This window comes from Coffea arabica, chromosome 10c (assembly GCF_036785885.1).
Source record: "Coffea arabica cultivar ET-39 chromosome 10c, Coffea Arabica ET-39 HiFi, whole genome shotgun sequence".
NCBI classification, from domain to species: Eukaryota; Viridiplantae; Streptophyta; class Magnoliopsida; order Gentianales; family Rubiaceae; genus Coffea; species Coffea arabica.
Window position 1 is genome coordinate 29867371 of NC_092329.1, and position 22245 is coordinate 29889615.

Sequence of the window (22245 nt, forward strand, 5' to 3'; positions counted from 1 at the left end):
CGGCACCACCAACTCCCCTGAGCAGTTCTCCTGCGCTGCTGGCTGGCCCTCCCAAACCGCAGGAACACCATGTCCAAGAGCTGTTTCCCCCCCGGGCTGGAGGGATGGCTCCTCATCCACAGCACCCACGTCTGCCAATGGAGTCGCCGCTGCTGATTCCGCACCCACCACCTCGCGTTGCATCTTTGGAATAAGCTCCTAGGTTTACTTAACTGTCTGCCCACTGCCAGAGCTACCTATAACCCTACCCCCTGCCGCCGCCTCACGACGCTCAGGGTGTTTTACCCGGCAAGCCGACTCCTCATGACCTTGTCGAAAACAGTAGTGCGGCAGCTTCTCCGGAACCAGAACCTGCCAAAAACCATCATCTTCCCCAGACCCAAGACCCACCTAGACTCGGCTCGGCAGAGGCTTCACCTGGTCGACCTCCACACAGACACGCGCTACGCTCGGACGAGACAGCGATCTCGTTGCTGCATCCATGAAGAGCGGACGCCCCAACAGCGAAACAACGTGGAATAAACATTCCTTGTGAAAGAGATGGAGTAGAAGTTTAGGCAGAGAAAACCATACTGGAACAAGCGATGGTTCTTTGTCAACATGAAACGAAGTTGTCCACTTAAAGACCCGCATCGGATAGCCCAAAACGTACCAAAGGTGCTGTCCCCATATTCTGTGAAAATCATGTTCTGCATTCAGACGGATGATAACATGCCGGTGATCTAACAGCCCCACCGACAAGCACATAAGTTCAGTTTATTTAGATTATATTATATATTCCCATGATATATATTTGAAAGTCTCTTTTACAATCAAATTGTATCACTTGCCACAAATACTAAAACTACCAAACAATTGTGGATTTAATGTTTTAGATGGCAATAGATTATTCTAACAATTAAATAGTGGCCAGTTATTTACTCATGCAAAATAATCATCTCAAGGATGAATAGAGAATATATAAATACGTATAAATAAATGAAACAAATAAAACCAAATTAAATCGCACAATATTCAATGAACCTATCCTTCGACAAGAAAAAGAGTTCAGCCACTCTTCATGATGGAATCGTAGCCAAAAAAATAATTAGGGTTTATGGAGAAAGACAAAAAGAAAAAGAAAATGAAGGAACGAAAGAAAAACAAAGGAGATGAACTATCTGTTGCTTCCCGTTCTTCTCCATCCCCAATCATCTTTCCCAAGAGTCATCACTAATGACTCAAATATTAGTACTTGTAGTTTTCCTTTTTATGAAGTTGGAGAAGATTCCCTTTGCTAATAGAATTCTAATTGATACTAAAACTAATAAATATGACAAAAAAATATAGTTCTTAAAATAATCAACAACTTCTAACTCTATAAGGAAATAGAGATTCATTTCCATTGATCAACACAAATCTCAAACTATGGGGTGTGCTTCCAATTCCTGCAATGTTTGGACTTCACAGTAGGTTAAGACATGGTCATACCTTACAGAGTAAAGTCTTCTAAAAATTTTGCTTTTTTATTTTTATTTTTTAGAAAAGAAATTTTATTGATACAGCAATAAACACATACATCAGGGGTTCATAGAGTTACTACTACATGCAGTATAATTCACAAGAAACTATACAATCAATATACTAGAATTCTATATATAACACATCAAATAAAGATGCATTGGTCAAGGCTCTAGGCTAAGCTGAGTTCCCAGTTCCCCTTGCTTTTCCTTACATCCCCCTAATTCATAGCCACAATTTGAATCTCGGAAATAATCTTTTTCACAATATGATCACAATTCTAATGCATATTATTGAATATCTTCTAATTTTTAACCCACCAAATATAGTACATTGTAGTAACTAATGATAATCTCATCAACTATTCTTTGAAAGGGTTAGCAGTAGAATGCAAACAATGCCAATACATCTCACTAATCCATGGAGAGAACCCTCTATAAATAAGATTTAAACTCTGAATTTGCTTCCAAATTTGGAAAGTAACTAGATAAGAAAGAAAAGGTGATCATATGTTTCTTTGTCATTGCAGCAAAACACACAAGAATCATCATTTATCACTCTCCATTTCTTTAATCTACTTCTAGTGTTGAGTTTGCCCCTACAAAGAAAACAAAAAATAAAGGCAAATCATTGGATAAAAGGTTTCTTCGACACCACATTGAACCAATCAACTTCAACTCAAGGTTAGAGAACTACTTTCATGACCTCCTTTACTATAAACAAACCATTCTTTGCATATTTCCATACAATCTAATCAGCTTTCATTATGTTTGGGATAAAATCAGAAGGAACCTTTTACAATAAAGCAAGTGTTTTTCTGTCAGTCCTTCTACTGGTTGGCCAATATCTACTCAAGCCATACTATGGCTCTTAAAGTCATAAATAATAAATTGAGGAAAATGATCTAGCAAAGCTCCCAGAGGGTGTCAAGGATAGTGCCACAAAAAGATATTAGATCCATCACCTACTTTCTACACAAAATAATTCTTCATCCAACTTTTTAATTACAAAATTTTCCTCCAGCTCCATGAAGCATTTGTAGAAATCTTAGTGGCACAAAAAGAAGTGTCATTCAACAAATACTCATGAATCGAACGGATCCATAAAGTATCTTTTTTGGTACATATATTCCATAGTTTTTTCATGATAAGATAATTAGTTCAGATTTCTAATCTAGGCACTCCTAATCCCCTTTCTTTTAGAGGTAAGCGTACTTCAGACCATGCCGCCTTAGCACCATGTGTTTTTTCTTCTAAACCAATCCACTGAAAGGTAGAAAGTATACTTTTAACTTTTGTAATTATCTTTTTGGGAAGAATAAAAATAATAGTTGAATACTTTATTTCTCCCCACCCTCTAGTTTCCCCACTTTCTATTGCTCCCCGCCTTCCCTTCCCTCCAATTTAGTCACAATCTAATTGGAGGGAAGAAGGATGAGGGAGTGAGAGATGGAGGGAAGAAGAGGGGATTGTGAGGTCAATGGAAAATAGTGAAATGGAAAGTGGCAGAGATGGGAGGCAAAAGGTGAAGGAGAGTTGGTGTAAGTTTTAGAGGTAGGAGCAATAGGGATAGGGCTGAGGGTTGTGATCCAGTGGTGGGGAGGGATGTGAGGAATTGAAAATTCACCTATATATTTTTTATAATCCTCTTTTATTTTGAATAAGTTAATTTTTAAATTCTTTACTACTAATTTACTCCCTCAATAGTTGTAATAAATAATAAAATTGAGAATTTTACTTTTACTTTTATAGTTAGAGTAAGTTAGGGTTTTGGTGCATGTAAATTCTAAAGCGTCCATCGTTCGAGTCGTTCGCAGCCGAATAACGAAGGTAGGTATTTGGTGTCTACTTTTTTGTCTCAAATTTTTCCAAAACTCAGACAAAAAGGGGCAAACTGTAGACACCAAAATTTTTATTTTTATTCTTATTTTTGTTTTTGCTATTTATTATTTTTGGTTCTAATTTATTTTTTTAATTATTAGCTATTTTTACTTATCAATCTCAGCATTTATTTCAGATATTTCTTTAGTATTTTGGATACCAAATCTTTTTAATTTTTTGCTTTATTCGTTATTTTTATTAGATATATCATTATTTTTATTTTTTAGCATTAAAAAAAAAGAAAGAGAGCAAATTCACGTGCGCGTCACACGGACCAAGCATTCCAAACTGCATTTCAGAAATATGATACGCAATCCAGCTCCCATCTGATTTCCTCCATTTCTTCCTATTGTTTTTCTTCACCGTCTGATCATTTCCTTCGTCCCACCTGGCTTTCATCCGCAATCAAGGATGATAAAAAATTCAATCGGATGGCCATGGCAAATACAGTCAAATGAGCTTTATGAGGGCCCTTGATATCAGGGTTTTGAGGGTCGGCCATTTGATATAAAAAGGAAAGATATGACGGCTGAGGTTGGGGGGGATAATAGATGACGGCTGAGGTTTAAGGGATAACATATGACGGCTGAGGTTTTGTGAATATGGACTGTTTAGTTATTTAAATGCTTTTAATGATTCAATTTCATATTTATGTGATTATTTGTGATGCCTTGACCTTTTTCTTTTATTTTGGAGGGTAAATAAGTAATTTCACTCCATTAAGACTCCAACTCAAGGGAGGTACACCATATCCCTTGTTTCTTACTTTATTTGACCCTACGTGCCCTATGTGACTTTATGTGTTTAATTGCATGCCTCTTGAATGTTTATTTATCTATTTCATTTATTTATTTATTTGCTTTATTGGCTTTAGTTTTGTATATTTATTTTTAGTTCAATTTTGATCATTTGAAAGGCACTTGAATGCCAAATTTGTAATAGTTAGGTATTTATTTTAATTATTTATTTATTTCCCCTTTTAGATTGTAGTAGGGTTCCCCAAGTGTAATAGATAGGGCTTATGTGCTATGTGTTTGTGTGCCTATATGCCTATGTGTTTAATTGCTTTCCCTAGGTTTTTGCATCTAGATGAGCATGCTTATGTGCTACGTGCTACGTGAAACTATGTGTTTTGCATGCCTATTTGCTCTAACATTATATTTGATCATGTGGATGAATGCACGTCACCGTGGCTAGTCCAATGCTAGTCATGGTCTTCCCCTCGAGCCCTCATAAATCCAATGCTTGTGAGAGAGCGTTAGTTAAGGGCTAGTCCAATGCTAGACCCTTAAGAACCCTCCACACGTTAGATCATGATTGTGTGATAAAATCACTTCATCTCATGCATATTTTCACTTTTTAGGGTCTTTTATCATTTTTTGCATGACATCCCTCCTTATACGTATATCCCTTCCCCCATATTTTCCCTTATGTGTCTATTACTTACCCCTTTGTATGAAACATAACATTAGACTTGCATTCCCATTTAAGAATTAGAACTATGCTAGTACATTTGTTTGATTAATTTAGGGAATAACCCCTTGGATATGGGATATGGATGAGTTTGGTTTTTCTAGCCTTAACACGCTCGTATTCCCTCTATTAAAGGGAACATTGAAAGTCACGAGTATAAGTCCCCCGCACCCATTATGATGCATTCCTTTAGGTCATACACATTTGTATATTATTATTTTCTTTACTTTTCCTTTCTTTCGAGTCTCATGACTTGCATTATTCGTGACTTCTTCGAATAATCTTTATTGGGCATCACAATTAATGTGATTGGTACCAAGTAAGCTTTGAAGATACATTTTGACCCCTCGATACTCTCCTAGTTCTAAGGTTTGCATTTATATAGAACATCCAAATGTGATAAATCTTAAGGGTAAAATAAGAAAATTTTTGACTAAATCGCGCAACTAGCCTTGGCTAGATTGAAAGGGTGTCTTGGATTCTTATCCTTGTCTTTCTTTTCTTCAAATGTGACTCCCGAATCTTTTTCTCTAATTTTCGTAGACTTGGAGTCGTTAAAAAGGGTTTTCTACTTTTTTTTCTTTAAAAATTCATTTTTTAGGTGACTTGGTACACCTTAACTCTATACCAAGTGACGACTCCATTTTTCATTCAAAAAACCCTTTTTAAACTATATTTTTGGGTCAAATCGTCGCATTTTCAAGTCCCATTTAGACCCATGTTTTTTCATTTTCTTTTTTCAATCAAAAATTCATTTTTTAATCAAAAATTGAATCAAAAGCCATTTTTCTAAAATCGTCTTTTATTTTTCTTATTAAAAATGGGGCGCGACAAGTATCGAGTACTCGCGACAAGTATCGAGTACTCAAGTATAAAAAGTCATACTAAGAAACTTCACGACTTAGACCATACGCTCCCAAACGAAAATCAACAAAGTCATATCTTACGGGTACCAGTTTCAAGATTCACAACGTATGCTCTAAAATAGCACTTAACTTACAAACCAATCTCACAATCCGGCATCCTAAACTTTAAGTCTAGGATACATCACAGAGATCTGAAGTCTAAACTCTGATATCAACTGTGACGACCCCACCTCCCCCTAAGGTGTACCAAAGGGTTCGGTGGACCGCCTGCCCAACTCTCGTCAGGACTCACTCACTTGTATCTCACGCATACATCCATAGACAAGAAATAACATCGCAATTCAAACTTATAATATATATATATCGATGCACAAATTAAGATACAAAACTTCTATACACCCAAAATATTTCGAAGCGTTTACAATTCAAATAAAACCAACCCTAGTCGGGTGCTAGCGCGAGCACAGTTACAAAATTCAAAACAACTAGACTACGCTAATCTGTACACGTCTCACGCCTTGCTCGTACCCCCTGTAAGGAAAACAAATGGAGTGGAATGAACTAAAAGCCCGGTGAAGTTCCAAATAGCAAGTTGACCATTATTTAAAGGTACACTTATCAACGTAGCAAAAGATAGCGAGCATAACAAGTTCATAAAAGTGAACACTAACACTTCAAGTAGCAAATTTCCAAATGAACGAGTGTAAAGTACTTTTGGTTTTCAAAAGAAACAATAATCCAATAAGCAATAATCATTTTCAAGTATAAGGATACAGATGGCTCTCAGGAGCCAAGTTTCCATTGCTTCACCAGAGTTTGATCAAATATTAGTTGACACTCCGTCAACTTTTAAGTAAAGTAACCAATCTAGTAGAGCATCACTTAAGTAGTCGTTATTTTCATTTTCTCAAGGGTACAAGTTTGGCCAATTTCTAACTTATATACCTCAATAAAAGAAGACGCAAATATCCTAGATGGTTCAAGTGGTATTCACCCTCAAGCTTTACTCAAGTCGCAAGTATATCTACCTAACCCTCGAGCGTAAATTTGGGCAGCACGCCCTTTATATATACCTATTTTCCAGCCATTTATGGTTTCATTCATTTCCTCAATCAGTCCCAAGGTCACCCACAAAATAATCTCATTTCAATAGCCGTTCAATAGGCTCAAAGTCATACAAGTACAAAATAAAGTTAGGAAAAATGTCCGGAAATGAAGTTTAAGTCCTAAAGCAAAAGACAGATTTGACGTTGTTTTGTGTAACGGACACAACTGAGGCTATACTTATCGGATTGGGGTTCAATATATACCATTTTGAAGCTAAGAGAAAGAGCTACAACTTTGATGAAAACCACTCAATCTAGTTCATAGTGTAGCTAGGTCAAAATTTCAGTGTACAAAACCAGAATCTCACAAATAGGTTAGCTAACCGCACTATGGTCAAACGACAATAACTCAGGCTACCGAAGTCCGATTGAGGCATTTTTAAGGGCGTTGGAAAGCTAAGACATAGCATTACAACTTCTATGTTTTGGCTAAATGCTAAGTTAGTACGCATCAGGGTGAACAGACATGGTCAGATTGGTGAAATATCAAAACTGTCCCTCAAGTTCTACCTATGGCAGTCAGGGGTATTTTTGTCTTTTCATTTACTATAGTACTTGGATTGAGCTGAAAATTTACAAGCAGTTGTAAAACATCATTCCCTACAGATTTTATGTATTGTGTTAAGCCTAATTCGGCTTCCAATCTAGTCAAACAGAACCGGTCAGAACAGGGGAGGTGGAAAACTGAAATCTGGAATTTGGGGTTTTAAAGGAAAATCTCTTCATTTCTTGCTTAAATCACTACCACAACCTCTTATACAAGATTATAATCATCATATAGCATCTACCCAATAGGAAATACAGTTGAAAACCTCAGCTCTAACTCAAGAACATGCACCATATCCATCCAAACCATTGAAATAACTATCATTAACCAAAGATTTGAGGTGCTATATCAACTTAAGCAAGATTAAAAGTAAGAAAATGGTAAACCAGCATTATTACCTTACTAAAGCTACTTTCAAGAGTAACCCTAGCTTTCTCTTCCAAACTTTTACCAACACACAACCACCTAAGTACTCAAAGGAAACTTTAATCGGTGTAGAATCTTGTTTTTCTCACTCAATCAAGCAAAATCCAAGATGGATTGAAATAGTTTCCTCTCTTCTCTTTCCTCTCTCTCTCACGGGTGGAAGGTTGTAAATGAAAGTTCAAATGAAGCTTCAAGAAGGTTAAAATGATAGAAATGAAATTGGGTCAAAGGTGACAAGTGTCACACTTTGATTGGTAGTCAAATTTTGTTCTTTTCTCTCTTATTTTTGGTCCAATATTTCGGCTGCCTTGAGGATATTTTGGGGCCGATATTAATCAATTAATAGCAAGGAAATTAAGGTAATAAAATAGTGTTCAAGTGGTGTACTCAATCGGTTGTGAACGGTACCCGTCGGTCCAACCCGTTTTTCCTTATTTCGCATGTACTAGGATTTTAACTCATAATTCACTAATTTATGATTCTTACTTCTAATCACACACTTAATGTCATCTAAAACTCACTTTTAATCACCAAATTTGATCCACTCTCCGTACCGGATAGTCACACTACGGACAGGCGTAAAAATCTTAGTTTACCCTAACGATGAGGGCAAAAGCGAAAACTTTTAATTCTATTATTTATTCTAAATATTGGAGATGTAAATGAGTAGTATAGCTATTATAAGGGAATAAATGCCAAATAAAAAGGAATTTTAAGAAAATATGAGGGATTTTACAATTCCAATGATTACAATTAGGGTTTCGATTCAAAATGAGAGATTTAAGTAAACCGGTTAGTCACAAGTAAACTAGGATTTTTGTTTAGACTTTAGGGTTTCTAGAATTTAGGGTTTCTTATTTTTAAAACCAAACAATGTCTTAAATATAAAAATCGTAATATTCTCTTAGAGACTAAGCAACAATAGTATCCTAAAAGTTAGGGTATCACAATCTCCCTTTCTTAAAAGAATTTCATTCTCGAAATTCCAACTTGCACTAATCAAATCAAAACAATCCTTGAAAGCAATCAAGTACTATGAATCTCCAATCCTATTTATCACGTAGCAACGAGCCAACAAGTAGCTAAACAAATAACCAAATAGAACATGCAAAAGGGCTCGGTTCAACCAATTAACTTTGAGTTGGAAATAAAGTCTCAGATATTCGGACAATTCAGAACACGACTTAGGCTCAAGTCGGAAGTTTTACCCCTGGCGATGCCGGACAACACAACAATCTAGCACAACAGCTATACTTCGCCAAAGAGTTTTAGTTCAAAATATCATCCCTGGTGGTGCTGGACAACACAACAGGCGATGTCTCACCAGAGAGGTTCAGTTCAACCGCTACAGAAGAGTAGTAGCCGATCTACAACCACACAAGTATGAATAAGTTCAAAAGCAGGGTCAAAAGCAGGGTTCAAACAAATAAATTTAAGAGCAGTGCCAATTACTTCAAGTTCAAGGAGCACAGGTATGAATAAGAACTCACAAAATCCAAGTCCACTTACAGGTCGTATACGAACCAAACTACCTGCTTATGTGTAAATGAAATACCATATATTCAGTCAAATCAGGTCCACTAAGTATACGTAAGAGCACACTGGCCTAAACAAGTTCAAGTCTCAAGTGAACTCAGCCTAGTCAGTCTCAGGCAGTTCAAGTAGTTCAAATCCCATCACTTACAAATCGGGTGGTGCCAACCTTAATCAAACAAGAAAACTAGAAAAAAGATACAAAATCAAAAGTTTTCTCAACAATTCGGGCCACCACCATAATTTATCAAAACCCAAGCCAAACACTTATTGGACAAGTCCAAATCATTATTTCAATCTCCTCATTCAGTTAAGTTTCGAGCACAAGACAAAATCTTTCGCACTCTAACCTGTGCCATTATAACTTATCTCAAACTCAATTATAATTTCTATTCACATCATCATATATTAAACCATGTTCCGTCCAAAATTCACGAGCATTTCCTCAAGAAAAGTAACGAGTACTCAAGTATAAGAAGTCATACTAAGAAACTTCACGACTCAGACCATACGCTCCCAAACGAAAATCAACAAAGTCATATCTTACGGGTACCACTTTCAAGATTCACAACGTACGCTCCAAAATAGCACTTAACTTACAAACCAATCTCACAATCCGGTATCCTAATCTTTAAGTCTAGGATACACTACAGAGATCTGAATCCTTAACTCTGATACCAACTGTGACGACCCAACCTCCCCCTAAGGTGTACCAAAGGGTTCGGTGGACCGCCTGCCCAACTCTCGCCATGACTCACTCACTTGTATCTCATGCATACATCTATAGACAAGAAATAACATCGCAATTCAAACTTATAATATATATATCGATGCACAAATCAAGATACAAAACTTCTATACACCCAAAATATTTCGAAGTGTTTACAATTCAAGTAAAACCAACCCTAGTCGGGTGCTAGCGCGAGCACAGTTACAAAATTCAAAACAACTAAACTACGCTAATCTGTACACGTCTCACGCCTCGCTCGTACCCCCTGTAAGGAAAACTAATTGAGTGGAATGAGTTAAAAGCCCAGTGAGGTTCCAAATAGCAAGTTGACCATTATTTAAAGGTACACTTATCAACGTAGCAAAAGATAGCGAGCATAACAAGTTCATAAAAGTGAACACTAACACTTCAAGTAGCAAATTTCCAAATGAACGAGTGTAAAGTACTTTTGGTTTTCAAAAGAAACAATAATCCAATAAGCAATAATCATTTTCAAGTATAAGGATACAGATGGCTCTCAGGAGCCAAGTTTCCATTGCTTCACCAGAGTTTGATCAAATATTAGTTGATACTCCGTCAACTTTTAAGTAAAGTAACCAATCCAGTAGAGCACCACTTAACTCCAATCTCCGTCCACCAACATAGTATCGTAATATCGCCTTGGAGACTAAGCAACAATAGTATCCTAAAAGTTAGGGTATCACAAAGCTATTGCACGAGAACATAGAACTGAAAAGGCAATGCGAAGGGATTTTGGTAGAGACTTTGGCAAGGGCACAAATTAATACTTTTACGGAAGTTCCAGAGAAAATCCTAAGGATAGAAATTTCAGGTACAAAGGTGAAGGCCTTCCATGCAAAGAAAAGGGGTGCACTTAGTGAAATTCAAAGGCAAGAACAAGGTGATTCAGGTAGACCACTCGCTAAGATAGGTAGAGGAACTAGTGGTGTTAGAATTTTGGGGTCACCTAACGAAGATACTCCAGGAGGGGCCTTACCAGGAGATCAAATCTCAATTTCACACCTATCTTGCGGCTATTGTGAAAAAATCAATCATACTGAGGTGAATTGTTAGAAAAGAAGGAGAAAATGCCTGCGTTGTGGGGGAGCCAATCATCGGGTTGCTAACTGCCCAGTTGTACTATGCGAAGGGAAAAGAACCCAGCAACCAATTAAGACTAACCCTGGACATACGAAGGGGAAAGGGACTGGATCGAAAGTATCGGCTCGGGTGAATTCCCTAGAGTAACTTTAGGTCTCTGACTCGTCTAAGGACGTAGAAGGTATGATCCGCCATCTAACGCAGATTTTGATAGATTCCGTTAAAAAGGAAATTTCGAGTATGAAATTTCTTTAACACGGAAAAAGTGTGAGGACCCGTAAAGTTCCTTTATTTTATATTATTTTATTTTATTTTCTCTCATGCATTTTCTTCACAAAACCCTATGAGATTTATTTTTAAGAGATTTTATAAGTGAATAGAGTTTTTAAATCATTTTACTGATATAAGTTAGTTCATATTAAGTTTGGAGTGCATTATGGACGTGGGAACCACTCGTACATTAAGTGAAAGAAATTCGGCCAATTAGGTTAAGTTTTACACAAAAGTATTAAATTACTAGATGTTAGGAGATAATTAGAGGTTAGCTAGATGGATTAACTATGGGGAGACAAGAAGATAACTTTAAGCATAAAAAGTGCCACGTGCCGCGTTTCTATTCGAAGTTGGACTTGCCTAACTTTTTTTACCTTTACTAAAACATCAATTTTGACCAAGTTTTCTTCATTTTATTTCCTCCCTTGACCGAACTGTGACTGCCCCATCTCCCCCTAAGGCGAACCAGAGGGTTCAACGGACCGCCTGCCCAGTTCTCGCCAGGACTACGGAACCGAAACATATCAAACGCACCTAACTTACGAGATAAAGTTCAATAAAATGAGCGATCAACCCTTATTAAGTTGCTCTTCTTCCAGAAAGGTTACCACGAATGAAAGTACAGTGCTCGAGCACTTAAATCGGTCAAGAAAACGAAAACGAAAATTTGCCGCGGATGAACAGTAACGGCCACGTCACTATCCGGCCGGATTTTTGGCCGGATATGAGACAGTGGCCAACTCCAAAGGGATTCAAAACCCCCTGCCAATCCGGCCGGTAATCCGGCCAGAAACTGGCCGGATTGCGGCCAGAGGCCAAAACCCAAAATTTTTTCCTCCCCTGCATATCTGGCCTTGTATCCGGCCAGAATTTGGCCGGATTCTTGGCCAGATTTGGTGAACAGTAACCTCGCTCAAATTTTCCTTCTTCGCTCAAATTCGATATTCGTCTCAAAACATGCCAAACTCGTAGGGCAGTTAATCAATAACTTGATATATACATGTCACAACATATCCATGTCATATACATATGAGTAAATTCAATTGTTAATCCCATATTTACATTATACAACTCAAAAGATACTTGAATTCAAATACATCAAGGTTTTTCCAAATATTTGAGGAGCGATTCAAAAGAACAAAATGCCTAACTAGCTCAACTCGTTTTCTCAAAACTTGGTTCCGAAAGTATTCCTGTAAGGAAAACAAAACAACGAGGGTGAATTTACGCTCGTGAGGTACCAAAACTCACAAGTACACAATACATGGCCAACAAACACACAAATGCCTTCGTCATAGCAACCACATATAAAAGGATACGGTCGGCCCTCAAGGGCCGGTTTTCAATTGCCGTACTTGATCGTACCCGTTGACACTCCGTCAACCGTTGATGAGAAAACAAGACCGTAGACTCCTCTTTACTCCATTTCCTTCCATCATTCACCCCCCTACTGGGCCCGAACACCTCACAGTAACAAAAGGTAATACTCGAGTATACCATATGGTCGAGAAGTTAACACTCCACTCGACTAATAGTGACCCGAAGGTTCGTTATCGATTAGCCCAAGCCCTTGCCGACACGACTCGAATAACAACCTAGGGAAATGAGCTCAAATTTCACAGTAATAATCAGACATAGCTCTAGCAGATGCCAAATCATGCACACATACCATTTCACAATCAAACAGTAACAATAATACAAATAAGGGATCGAGAGCGATAAAGTACACTTTCGTCCCATTCAAGTCATTCAAGTCACATAAGAAGTATAATCGACCATACAATGATACACTCACCGAAGTAATCAAGCAATTCACACGTTCGCGTCAGACGTAGGCCCCGGATCACCGGTACGACCTAAAACAAGCAAGAAAGCATGTTTGAAACTCAATCACGAGTCAACGTATTAACATTAAATTACTAGTATAAGATACCCAAAAGTAAAATGAGGTGACAATAGTGTGGAACGTGGACAACTCCAAGATTCTTCCATTTCTAGTCAAATCCCTATCAATTCAAGACCACCCACATTTCTTATCAATTGGGCGGCACTTCCCCATAATTTCCTCACATTTCCAACCTAACCATCAACACCCAACTCATACAAATACAACTACATGTTATAGGCTAGTCCATTCACCTTATTTAAGTCACAATACCCTCAAGTATACATCAATTACTAGTATAAAAGTCATGCATAGAAAAGTCCCAAATATTCATAACTCTAAAACTGAAATTTCTTACAAAAGTGGAAATTTTCCGCAATCAACTACCATTAACACATAGAGGCTCTCAATTATTCAATATAAGGCTATCATATCTTAGCCAACTATCATCAACTATATAAAACAGAGAAATTCCCAATAAATAGAAAAATTAGACAACTCAACCATAATTCATGAAATACTACACAAAATTGCATCTTTAACCACTAACACCTACTAATTTCACATCATAACCAACAAATAAACAATTCCTTAACCACTCACCTTATAAATACAAGATACAAGGTAGATAAGAGTCTTTCCATCCAAACAAAACCACCAAGCACTTCAATTCTACCTAACAAATAGGTTTTATGGAGAAATTTGGGAGATGAATAGTGAGATTCCAAGATTTGAGCAAGAAATGAAGAACCAAGGTTGGAAGTTTTCTCTCTTCTTCTCTCTATGATGGTCGGCCAAGAGGAGGGAGAAAATGAGGGGATTTTTGGGTCAAAATTGATTATAAGGAAAGGTAAAGCAAATAGTCAAAAGTCCAACTTCCAATAGAATTGCAACATGTGCCCCTTTCAAGCTTACCCCACTTCCTTGTCTTGTAATGCTTAATTAAATTAGCTAACCTCTAATTAGCTCATAATACAAGGAAATAAAATCTCCATATATAAAATTTTTCTCAAGCACATTTACTGTACCAACCGCACTAGTGGGTCCCACACCCACTGTACACCTTTATTACCACAAAAAATAACTTATTTCAAGAAAATGATTTAAAATTCATATTTTCTCATAAAAATCCCCAAAAAATGCACATATTAAGGAAAACACTAAAATTAAGCCCAAAAACCTAAAATAAATGCCTAGAAAATAAGAAAATTTTCGGGGTCTCACACACTCTTCCCCTTAAAGAATTTGATCCTCGAAATTTCTCGCCTGAGTCATTAAACAGTCCAAGGTATTTCTTTTTCATCTCCTCCTCCGTCTCCCAGGTCGCTTCTTCGACTTCGTGATTCTTCCACAGAATCTTCACCAGTGGAATTTGTTTATTCCTCAGCTTCTTAAAATTTCTATCAAGTGCTCGCATAGGTCTCTCCTCGTAGGTAAGGGCTTGGTCAATTTCAATCTCCTCCGGTTGCACAATGTGAGTTGGATCGGAATAGTACTTTTTGAGCATTGACACATGGAATACATCGTGAATCCGTAACAAGTTGGGCGGCAACTCAAGTTTGTACGCTACTTTCCCAACTCGTTGAAGAATCGGAAAAGGTCCTACGAATCTAGGTTGGAGCTTCTTTCCTCTGCTAGCAGTGACGCTCCGCAATGGGGTAATCTTAAGAAAAATATGGTCTCCGACTTCAAATTCCAGATCTTTCCTTCGGTTATCTGCGTAACTCTTCTGGCGACTTTGAGCTGTTTGGAGTCTCTGACGGATTAACTTGATCTTTTCTTTGGCATCCTCCATCTAAGGAATGATAATAGGGTTTAAGATCTTCTTTTCTCCTACTTCATCCCAATATATCGGTGAACGGCACTTTCGCCCATAAAAAGCTTCATATAGTGCCATTTGGATCGACGAATGATAGCTATTATTGTAGGCGAACTCCACTAAAGTCATATGCTGACCCCAACTACCCCCGAAATCTAGAATACAAGTGCGTAATATATCTTCAAGGGTATGAATCGTCCGCTCCGACTGTCCATCCGTCTGAGGATGATAAGTGGTGCTTAAATTCAATTTCGTCCCCAAAGTCTCCTGAAACTTTTGCCAAAATCTGGAAACGAAATGAGGGTCTCGATCAGAAACTATACTCACAGGAATCCCATGTAATCTTACAATCTCCTCCAAATACACTCGACCTAACTTGTTCATGGAATACCTCATACTCACAAGTAAGAAATGAGCCGACTTGGTTAACCGATCAACGATTACTCAAATGGCATCATGTCCCTTTTGGGTTCTAGGTAGTCCAGAAACGAAGTCCATGGTGATGTGTTCCCATTTCCATTCGGGTATCTTTAGAGGCCGCAGTAGTCCAGAAGGTTTTTGGTGTTCGGCCTTAATCTGCTGGCATACTAGACAAGTTTGTACATATTGAGCTATATCCCTTTTGATCTTGTCCCACCAGTACAATCGTCGTAAATCCTGGTACATTTTGTTACTACCCGGATGAATTGTATATTTGGATCGATGGGCTTCCTCCAAAATTTCTCTTCTCAAATTCTCATCTATAGGCACCACAATCCGATTTCTAAATCTCAAAATCCCTTCAGAGCTTAGATTGAAATCCGGAATTTCTCCTTTCTTCACCTTTTCTATCCACTTCTGAACGGTCGGGCCTTAGTTTGAGCCTCCTTAATTCTATTCAATAAAGTGGATGTCACTCGTATGTTACCAAAGGTTATCTTCTTATGTTCCATCTTTGGATTCCACTCTCCAACGGTTTCCAACATCTCCCATTCTTTCAACATTAACCCTGAAATCTGAGCCTTCCTGATGAGGAGGTCGAGAGGGCTATCCAAGTGGAGCGAGTGAAGGTGCCATTGGGGCCCATGACACGAGCCCGCGCGAAGAGATTGAATGAAGCACTACAAATATTGGTTCGTGCAGCCCGAGCATCCAGTGGAGAGCCAAAGGCTATTGAGGGCCTCAACGAAGCTAGATATGTCATCTTACTCGCGGCCAGTCAAGAGGATTAGCTACCCAAGATTCAGCCACGGGCCCATCCACTATCAGTTAGTAGAATGTAATAAAGAGATCCAACACGCCTATGGGTTGGACCTTAGTCGTTGTTAGTCTTTGGCTATAGGCTAGGCCATGTGGGCCACCTTTGTAGCCTAGGCTATGCCATAGGCTAGGCAACGCCCCCGGAGCTTTTGGCTAGTGGTGGCCCAAAGGGAAGCCCAAGGGCTGGCCGCCTTTCCTTCAACGTTTACAAGCTTTGGTAGGTTTTGGTTACGGTTACAAATAGCCTTAAGTCGTTGTTTACATTCAGTTTTTGGACGATTAATAAAATTACAATTGAGAGTTCTCTCAAGAGCTTCATTGAAGCACCTTGAATATCTTAGATCTATATCTTGGGTATTCAATCGACTTATCAATCTAGGACCGCGCTAGATTGTGGCGTCTTCTACAAATATCGAGGTTCGTTGACCACGTGATCAACGGGTTTAGGTGATCCGCTGCGTTCGTCATCTTCAACGTGAGTCTCTACCTTATAGATCCAAGCCTTTTGTACGGGTTGCATCACATGGTTGGTGCCGTTCGTATCACTTCCGACTTAGGGTATCAACTACGACATTAGCCTTACCCGGATGGTAATTGATTGAGTAGTCATAGTCTTCTAAGAATTCCATCCAGCGATGCTGTCTCATATTCAATTCCTTCTGGAAAAAAAGATATGTAAGCCTCTTATGATCGGAATAGACCTCAAAGGTTACCCCGTACAGATAGTGTCTCCACTTTTTCAAGGCAAAGACAACTGCGGCCAACTCTAGGTCATGAGTGGGGTAGTTTTACTCATGGATTTTCAGTTTCCTAGAAACATAGGCTATCACATTCTGGTGTTGCATCAATACACACCGCAGACCTTCTCTAGAGACGTCGGTGTAGACAGTGAAACTGTCCTTACTGTTAGCCAAGGTCAGAATAGGGGCCATGGTCAACCTTCGCTTCAACTTCTGAAAGCTATTTTCACACTTCTCACTCCACAGAAACCGACCACCCTTCTTCGTTAAATCAGTTAAAGGACTGGCAAGTTTTGATAAATCGTCGGTAATAACCTGCCAATCCTAGAAAACTCCGGATTTCAGTAGGATTGTCGGGTCTCTTCCACTCAGTCACTGCCTCTATCTTGGCCGGATCTACAGCAATTCCTTCTTTTGAAATCACGTGCCCCAGGAAAGAAACCCTCTCTAATCAAAACTCGCACTTACTAAATTTCGCGTACAACTGGTGACCCCTCAGGATTTGTAAGACCTCTTTCAAATGTTGCACATGCTTCTCACGGGTTGTTGAATAAACCAAAATGTCATCGATAAAGACAACGACAAATCGGTCCAAATAGGGTTTGAAAATCCGATGCATAAGCTCCATAAAAGCGGCAGGGGCATTGGTCAGCCCAAAAGGTATCACGGCGAATTCGTAATGCACATATCGAGAATTGAAGGCAGTCTTAGGCACATTTTTCTTCCTAATCAACAATTGATAGTATCCTTGTCGGAGGTCTAGTTTCGAGAAAACTACCGCACCTTGCAACTGATCAAATAACTCATCAATGTGGGGTAGTGGATACTTATTTTTAATGGTCATATTGTTCAACCCTTGGTAATCGATACACAGTCTCAAGGTCCCGTCCTTCTTTTTAACAAAGAGAATAGGTGCCCCCCAAGGTGATCCACTCTTATGAATAAAACCCCGCTCTAGAAGGTCTTGCAATTGCAACTTCAACCCTTTGAGTTCTGCAGGTGCCATTCGGTAGGGAGTCTTGGAGATGGGAGAAGTCCCCGGTAATAAGTTAATTTCAAACTCAAATTCTCTTTCCGGAGGTAGATTCACCAATTCATCGGAAAAAATGTCTGGGTATTCACTCACTACTGGAACATCTTCTATTTTCAGTTTATCGGTAGGAGTGTTAATGAGAAAAGCTAGGAACCTTTGTGCCCCTTTACTCAGTAGTTTCCTAACCCGAATACCTGAAATCATAGTAGATGAGGCTAGACTGCTCCTCACATCTAACCTCAAAATTGCCTCCCCAGGGATATGAAATTCTACTATTTTCCTCTTACAGTCTAGTTGGACATTATATCGAGCCAACCAATCCATGCCCAATATCACATCGTACCCCTTAATGGCCAAACTTATCAAATTCCCCAACAACTTTCTCTCTCCTACCCAGATTTCATAATTTGTATACATTTTGCTAGAAATCAAACATTGGTCCCCCGTAGGAGTACTAACTTCCAGCTCATAGGGTAGGTTAACAAGGTTTATATTGATTCCACACATAAACTCGGGGTTAACAAAGGAACGGGTGGTACCAGGGTCTATCAAAATTCTACCTAGGTGGTAGAAGACAGGGATCGTACCTTCCACCACCTCTGCCGAGTCAGGAACCGGACGTTGCTCAATGGAGTATACTCGAGTAGGCACCTTTGATTTTGCTCCTTCTACTCGTGACTGAACTGAGGTAGCCTTTGACGACTGAGTAATTCCCCTCACTTCTCGAGACTGGACCGGACAACTGGCGAGCCGGTGCTCCGCACTCCCACAGCGTAAGCACTTGTTTTGCTTCCTCCAACAGTCATCCTCCGTGTGGTTTGGTTTCCCACAGAAGCTAAACGGGCCACGAAAAACGGTGGCCGAACTCCCTTGCGAGGCACTCCTCTGCTGGCCTCGCTCCGTTTGGCCACCTCGGGGTAGAGTCCCTCTTGCAGTACCCAAAAAATGTCCCCCTCCGGCTCCCCTTCCCTTCCAAATTTGAGAGGGGTACTCTTATCCCCTTGAGTTGAGCTACTCCCGGAAGCTCCTCGTTTTCTATTTTGAAAATTTCTCACTTGAAACCTGGCATTCTCAGATCGTAAAGCTTTCTCAACGACATCACTAAAGGTGGTGATTTGGGCCACGGCCAAATCCTTTTGAATTTCTACGTTAAGCCCCTGAAGGAAACGTCTCGCCCTCCTTTGTTCCGTCAGAATGAGTTCAGGGGCAAACTTGGACAGTCGTGTGAATTGGCTCTCATATTCGGCCACCGATTGAGTGCCTTGGCGTAGACGAATAAATTCGTCTTCCTTTTTCTCCTGGACCAATGGCGGAAAGTACTTGGCATTGAATTTCCTTACAAAATTCACCTATGTCCTTGGCATCTGTTTTCGCTCCTACTTCGTCCGAATAATGTTCCACCAAGAGCGAGCAGCCCCTTCTAATTGAAAGACCGCAAAGGTGACCTACTTTTCTTCTGAGTAGTGTAGGGCGGCAAAAATATCTATTATCTTCTCCAGCCACTGTTCGGCCACGTCCAGATCGGGCCCTCCAAGAAACTTGGGTGGAGAAAATTTTTTGAAACCGTTCGAGAGCTCGATCCTCGCTCTCGACATGATTTCCCAGATTTCCAAGGTTACCAACTGGTGGATTAGGGTTAGGGCCCTGTTGTTGCACCACCTGGGTTAGGAGATCGGTCATCCGCTGGATAGCAGCGGCTACCTGAATATTGGAATCGATTTGGGGTTCAGGATTTGGTTCGGGCATAGCAGTCCCCATACCCTGTTCAGTCGTGGGCTACCTACCCCCACGTCCACGGTTTCGGCCACTACGAGTGCCTTCCATCGATTTATGTCAATCTAGGGTCGAGGCACAATTATAGCATTAGAAAAGCAGATAACCCTTCACATATAATAAGCACAGACAATTATTCAATCAAATACCACCTAAAGGATAGAAACACATAGAACATATATTCATATAACACAGAGCAGTCATACCGTAGTTCAGTCACACATAACAGTCATACAGTAGTTCAGTTAAACATGTACAAAAGATCCCCTCAAACAAAACGGGATTTTCCAAAAATCACTATACACCCTAGGAAAAGGCCAAACAGCTAACAACGACGTATCTTTCCAGGTCCCTTACACCCCCGGGTCAAAACACGGCTCAAGGAACTTAACCTAGTTCCCAACAGAGCCTACGGATTCACTCCCATGACTAGGATTGGGCGTGACTCCTTCTCCAGGTGCCCCAACGCCCGAAGCCTCCACTACATGCAACTGCTCTCAAAGAGCATTCACTCGCTCTTGCTCTATGACTAAATCGTCTTGGAGCTCCGTAATTCGGTTGGCTTGCATCCTAAGGACGCCTCTCAGTCTAAGGATCTCAGTGCGATCTTGGGCGGCCGCGCATCGAAGCCTCCTCCTCTCCTGAAGCATCGCCACGATCACATGATCGGCATAGAAGTACCTGTGAAGACCCGAAATTTTCTTATTTTCTTTTATTTTACTGGCTTAATTAATTATTTAATTCAACTATTTAAAATCCATTTATATGAAAAAACGCTTCTCTTATGTTTTTAAAATATTTTGTTAGAAAAGTTACTTTTCGAAAACTCGTTTAGTTCAGAACGAGTACATATTTTTCGAGACTATATTTGGATTGAGAGTGTATTAATTTTGGAAAAAAAAAAAGATCAATAGTAGATTAAGAAAAGTCGTGAAGACTCGAAAAGAATTTATTTATTTTAAACTCCTATTACAAGTTTATTTAAATATTTAATTGCATGTTTGCTCCGAATATTATTTTCTAACCTTTTTAGACCCAATTACATGGAACTATAACTTTCATGTATTTTTAAAATGACTTGTTATGAAAATTAATTTTTGGAACCTCGTTTAATGAGAATAGTGAATACGCGTTTTCGAGACAGTGATCGATTGGAGGATATAGTGAGTTTGGAAAATTGGAGACTTATACAATGGTCTTAAAATAGGTATTTTTATACTTAAGTATTTAAGTGATAATTATTAGAACCATCGTTATAAGAATTTCTTGGAGATTTCACTTTATCGCGCTTAAATTGGAAATACGCGTATTTACGCGCGCAATTTAATTGAGACTTAAGACATTTATTTTTAGACCATTAAGAGTGAATAATAATAGTATGAATACAAGTGCATTGGAGGTTTAGTGCACTAGTGAAACAAACTCGAAAGGAATCGAGCACGAAGCACGCGTATCCTTAGTTGACTTTTGGAGCATTTTGGGCCACACATTATTGAGTTTCTCATGGGAGTATCACACTAGATCAAAACCCTTCAATTCATCACCCAAAAGTGGGGTGCAACACTCTTCCTCTTTGCTCCCAAAACAGCCGTGCATCAAGAGAAGAAAACCACACCAAAGTTCTTCATTTTTCTTCATCAAATCCTCACCAAACTTTCACTAAATCTAACCAAAATTGAACCACACCTAACTAATCACTTGGTGATCATCTTAAACTAGAAAAGGGGCTTCATTTCCATGGTTTTCTTGAGCTTCAAAGTGACAAAAAATTCTGATTTAGTCATCAAGAGAGGTAATGAACGATCAACCTCTTAATTCTTGATTTATGGAAGTTAGATTACACTCATGAGCTCTTGGATTCTCATGGGTAGCTTTAATTGTTGTAAAATTGGTGAGTGGGCTCTATGAACTCCCACTTTGATAGAAAGACTGATTTGATGATTGATGATGAAATTAATGGTGGTTTAGTGCTTAAATTAGTGGATTAATGTTGTATTGTTGGTAGAAAATCATAGGAGGTGATTGGAGCAAAAGTGACCGTTTTACCCCTGCCTTGTCCGACCATTTTTGTGCAAAATTTTGAGTTCTAATGACTTGATTACGTTGTTTACATGTTATTGTGAGTGTGTACAAAATTTCATTGAAAAATAACATGATTTGGTTGGTCAAATGTGTTGATTTCCAAAGTTCACCAAATCTGGAAAATTTTCCCGGATTGCCCAGGCAGTCATTTTGTTTCGGCTATATCTTTTTACTACGATGTTGGAATCAAGTGCCGTTTGTGGCACTGGAAACTAGACATCCCCAGCTTTCCAATGGTA

At 39.1% G+C, this 22245-nt stretch overlaps 1 protein-coding gene across 1 annotated transcript; it reads right to left on the bottom strand.

Annotated features, from left to right (window-relative positions):
• Positions 1–204: 204 nt before the first annotated feature.
• LOC113714045 (uncharacterized) lies at positions 205–15115 on the bottom strand. Its single transcript, XM_072068720.1, has 2 exons — positions 14549–15115; positions 205–351 (listed from the first exon to the last, which is right to left on the bottom strand). Exons 1-2 carry the CDS (start codon positions 15113–15115, stop codon positions 205–207), a joined length of 714 nt encoding a protein of 237 aa, XP_071924821.1.
• Between the last annotated feature and the right edge of the window lie 7130 nt (positions 15116–22245).

Coding starts and splice junctions, on each gene's coding strand:
- LOC113714045 (XM_072068720.1), bottom strand. CDS start 15,115: ATGGAGGATGCCAAAGAAAAGATCAAGTTAATCCGTCAGAGACTCCAA. Junction 352..14,548: donor CAAATTCTTTAAGGGGAAGA/GTGTGTGAGACC, acceptor GGTTTTTGGCAG/GTTCTGGTTCCGGAGAAGCT.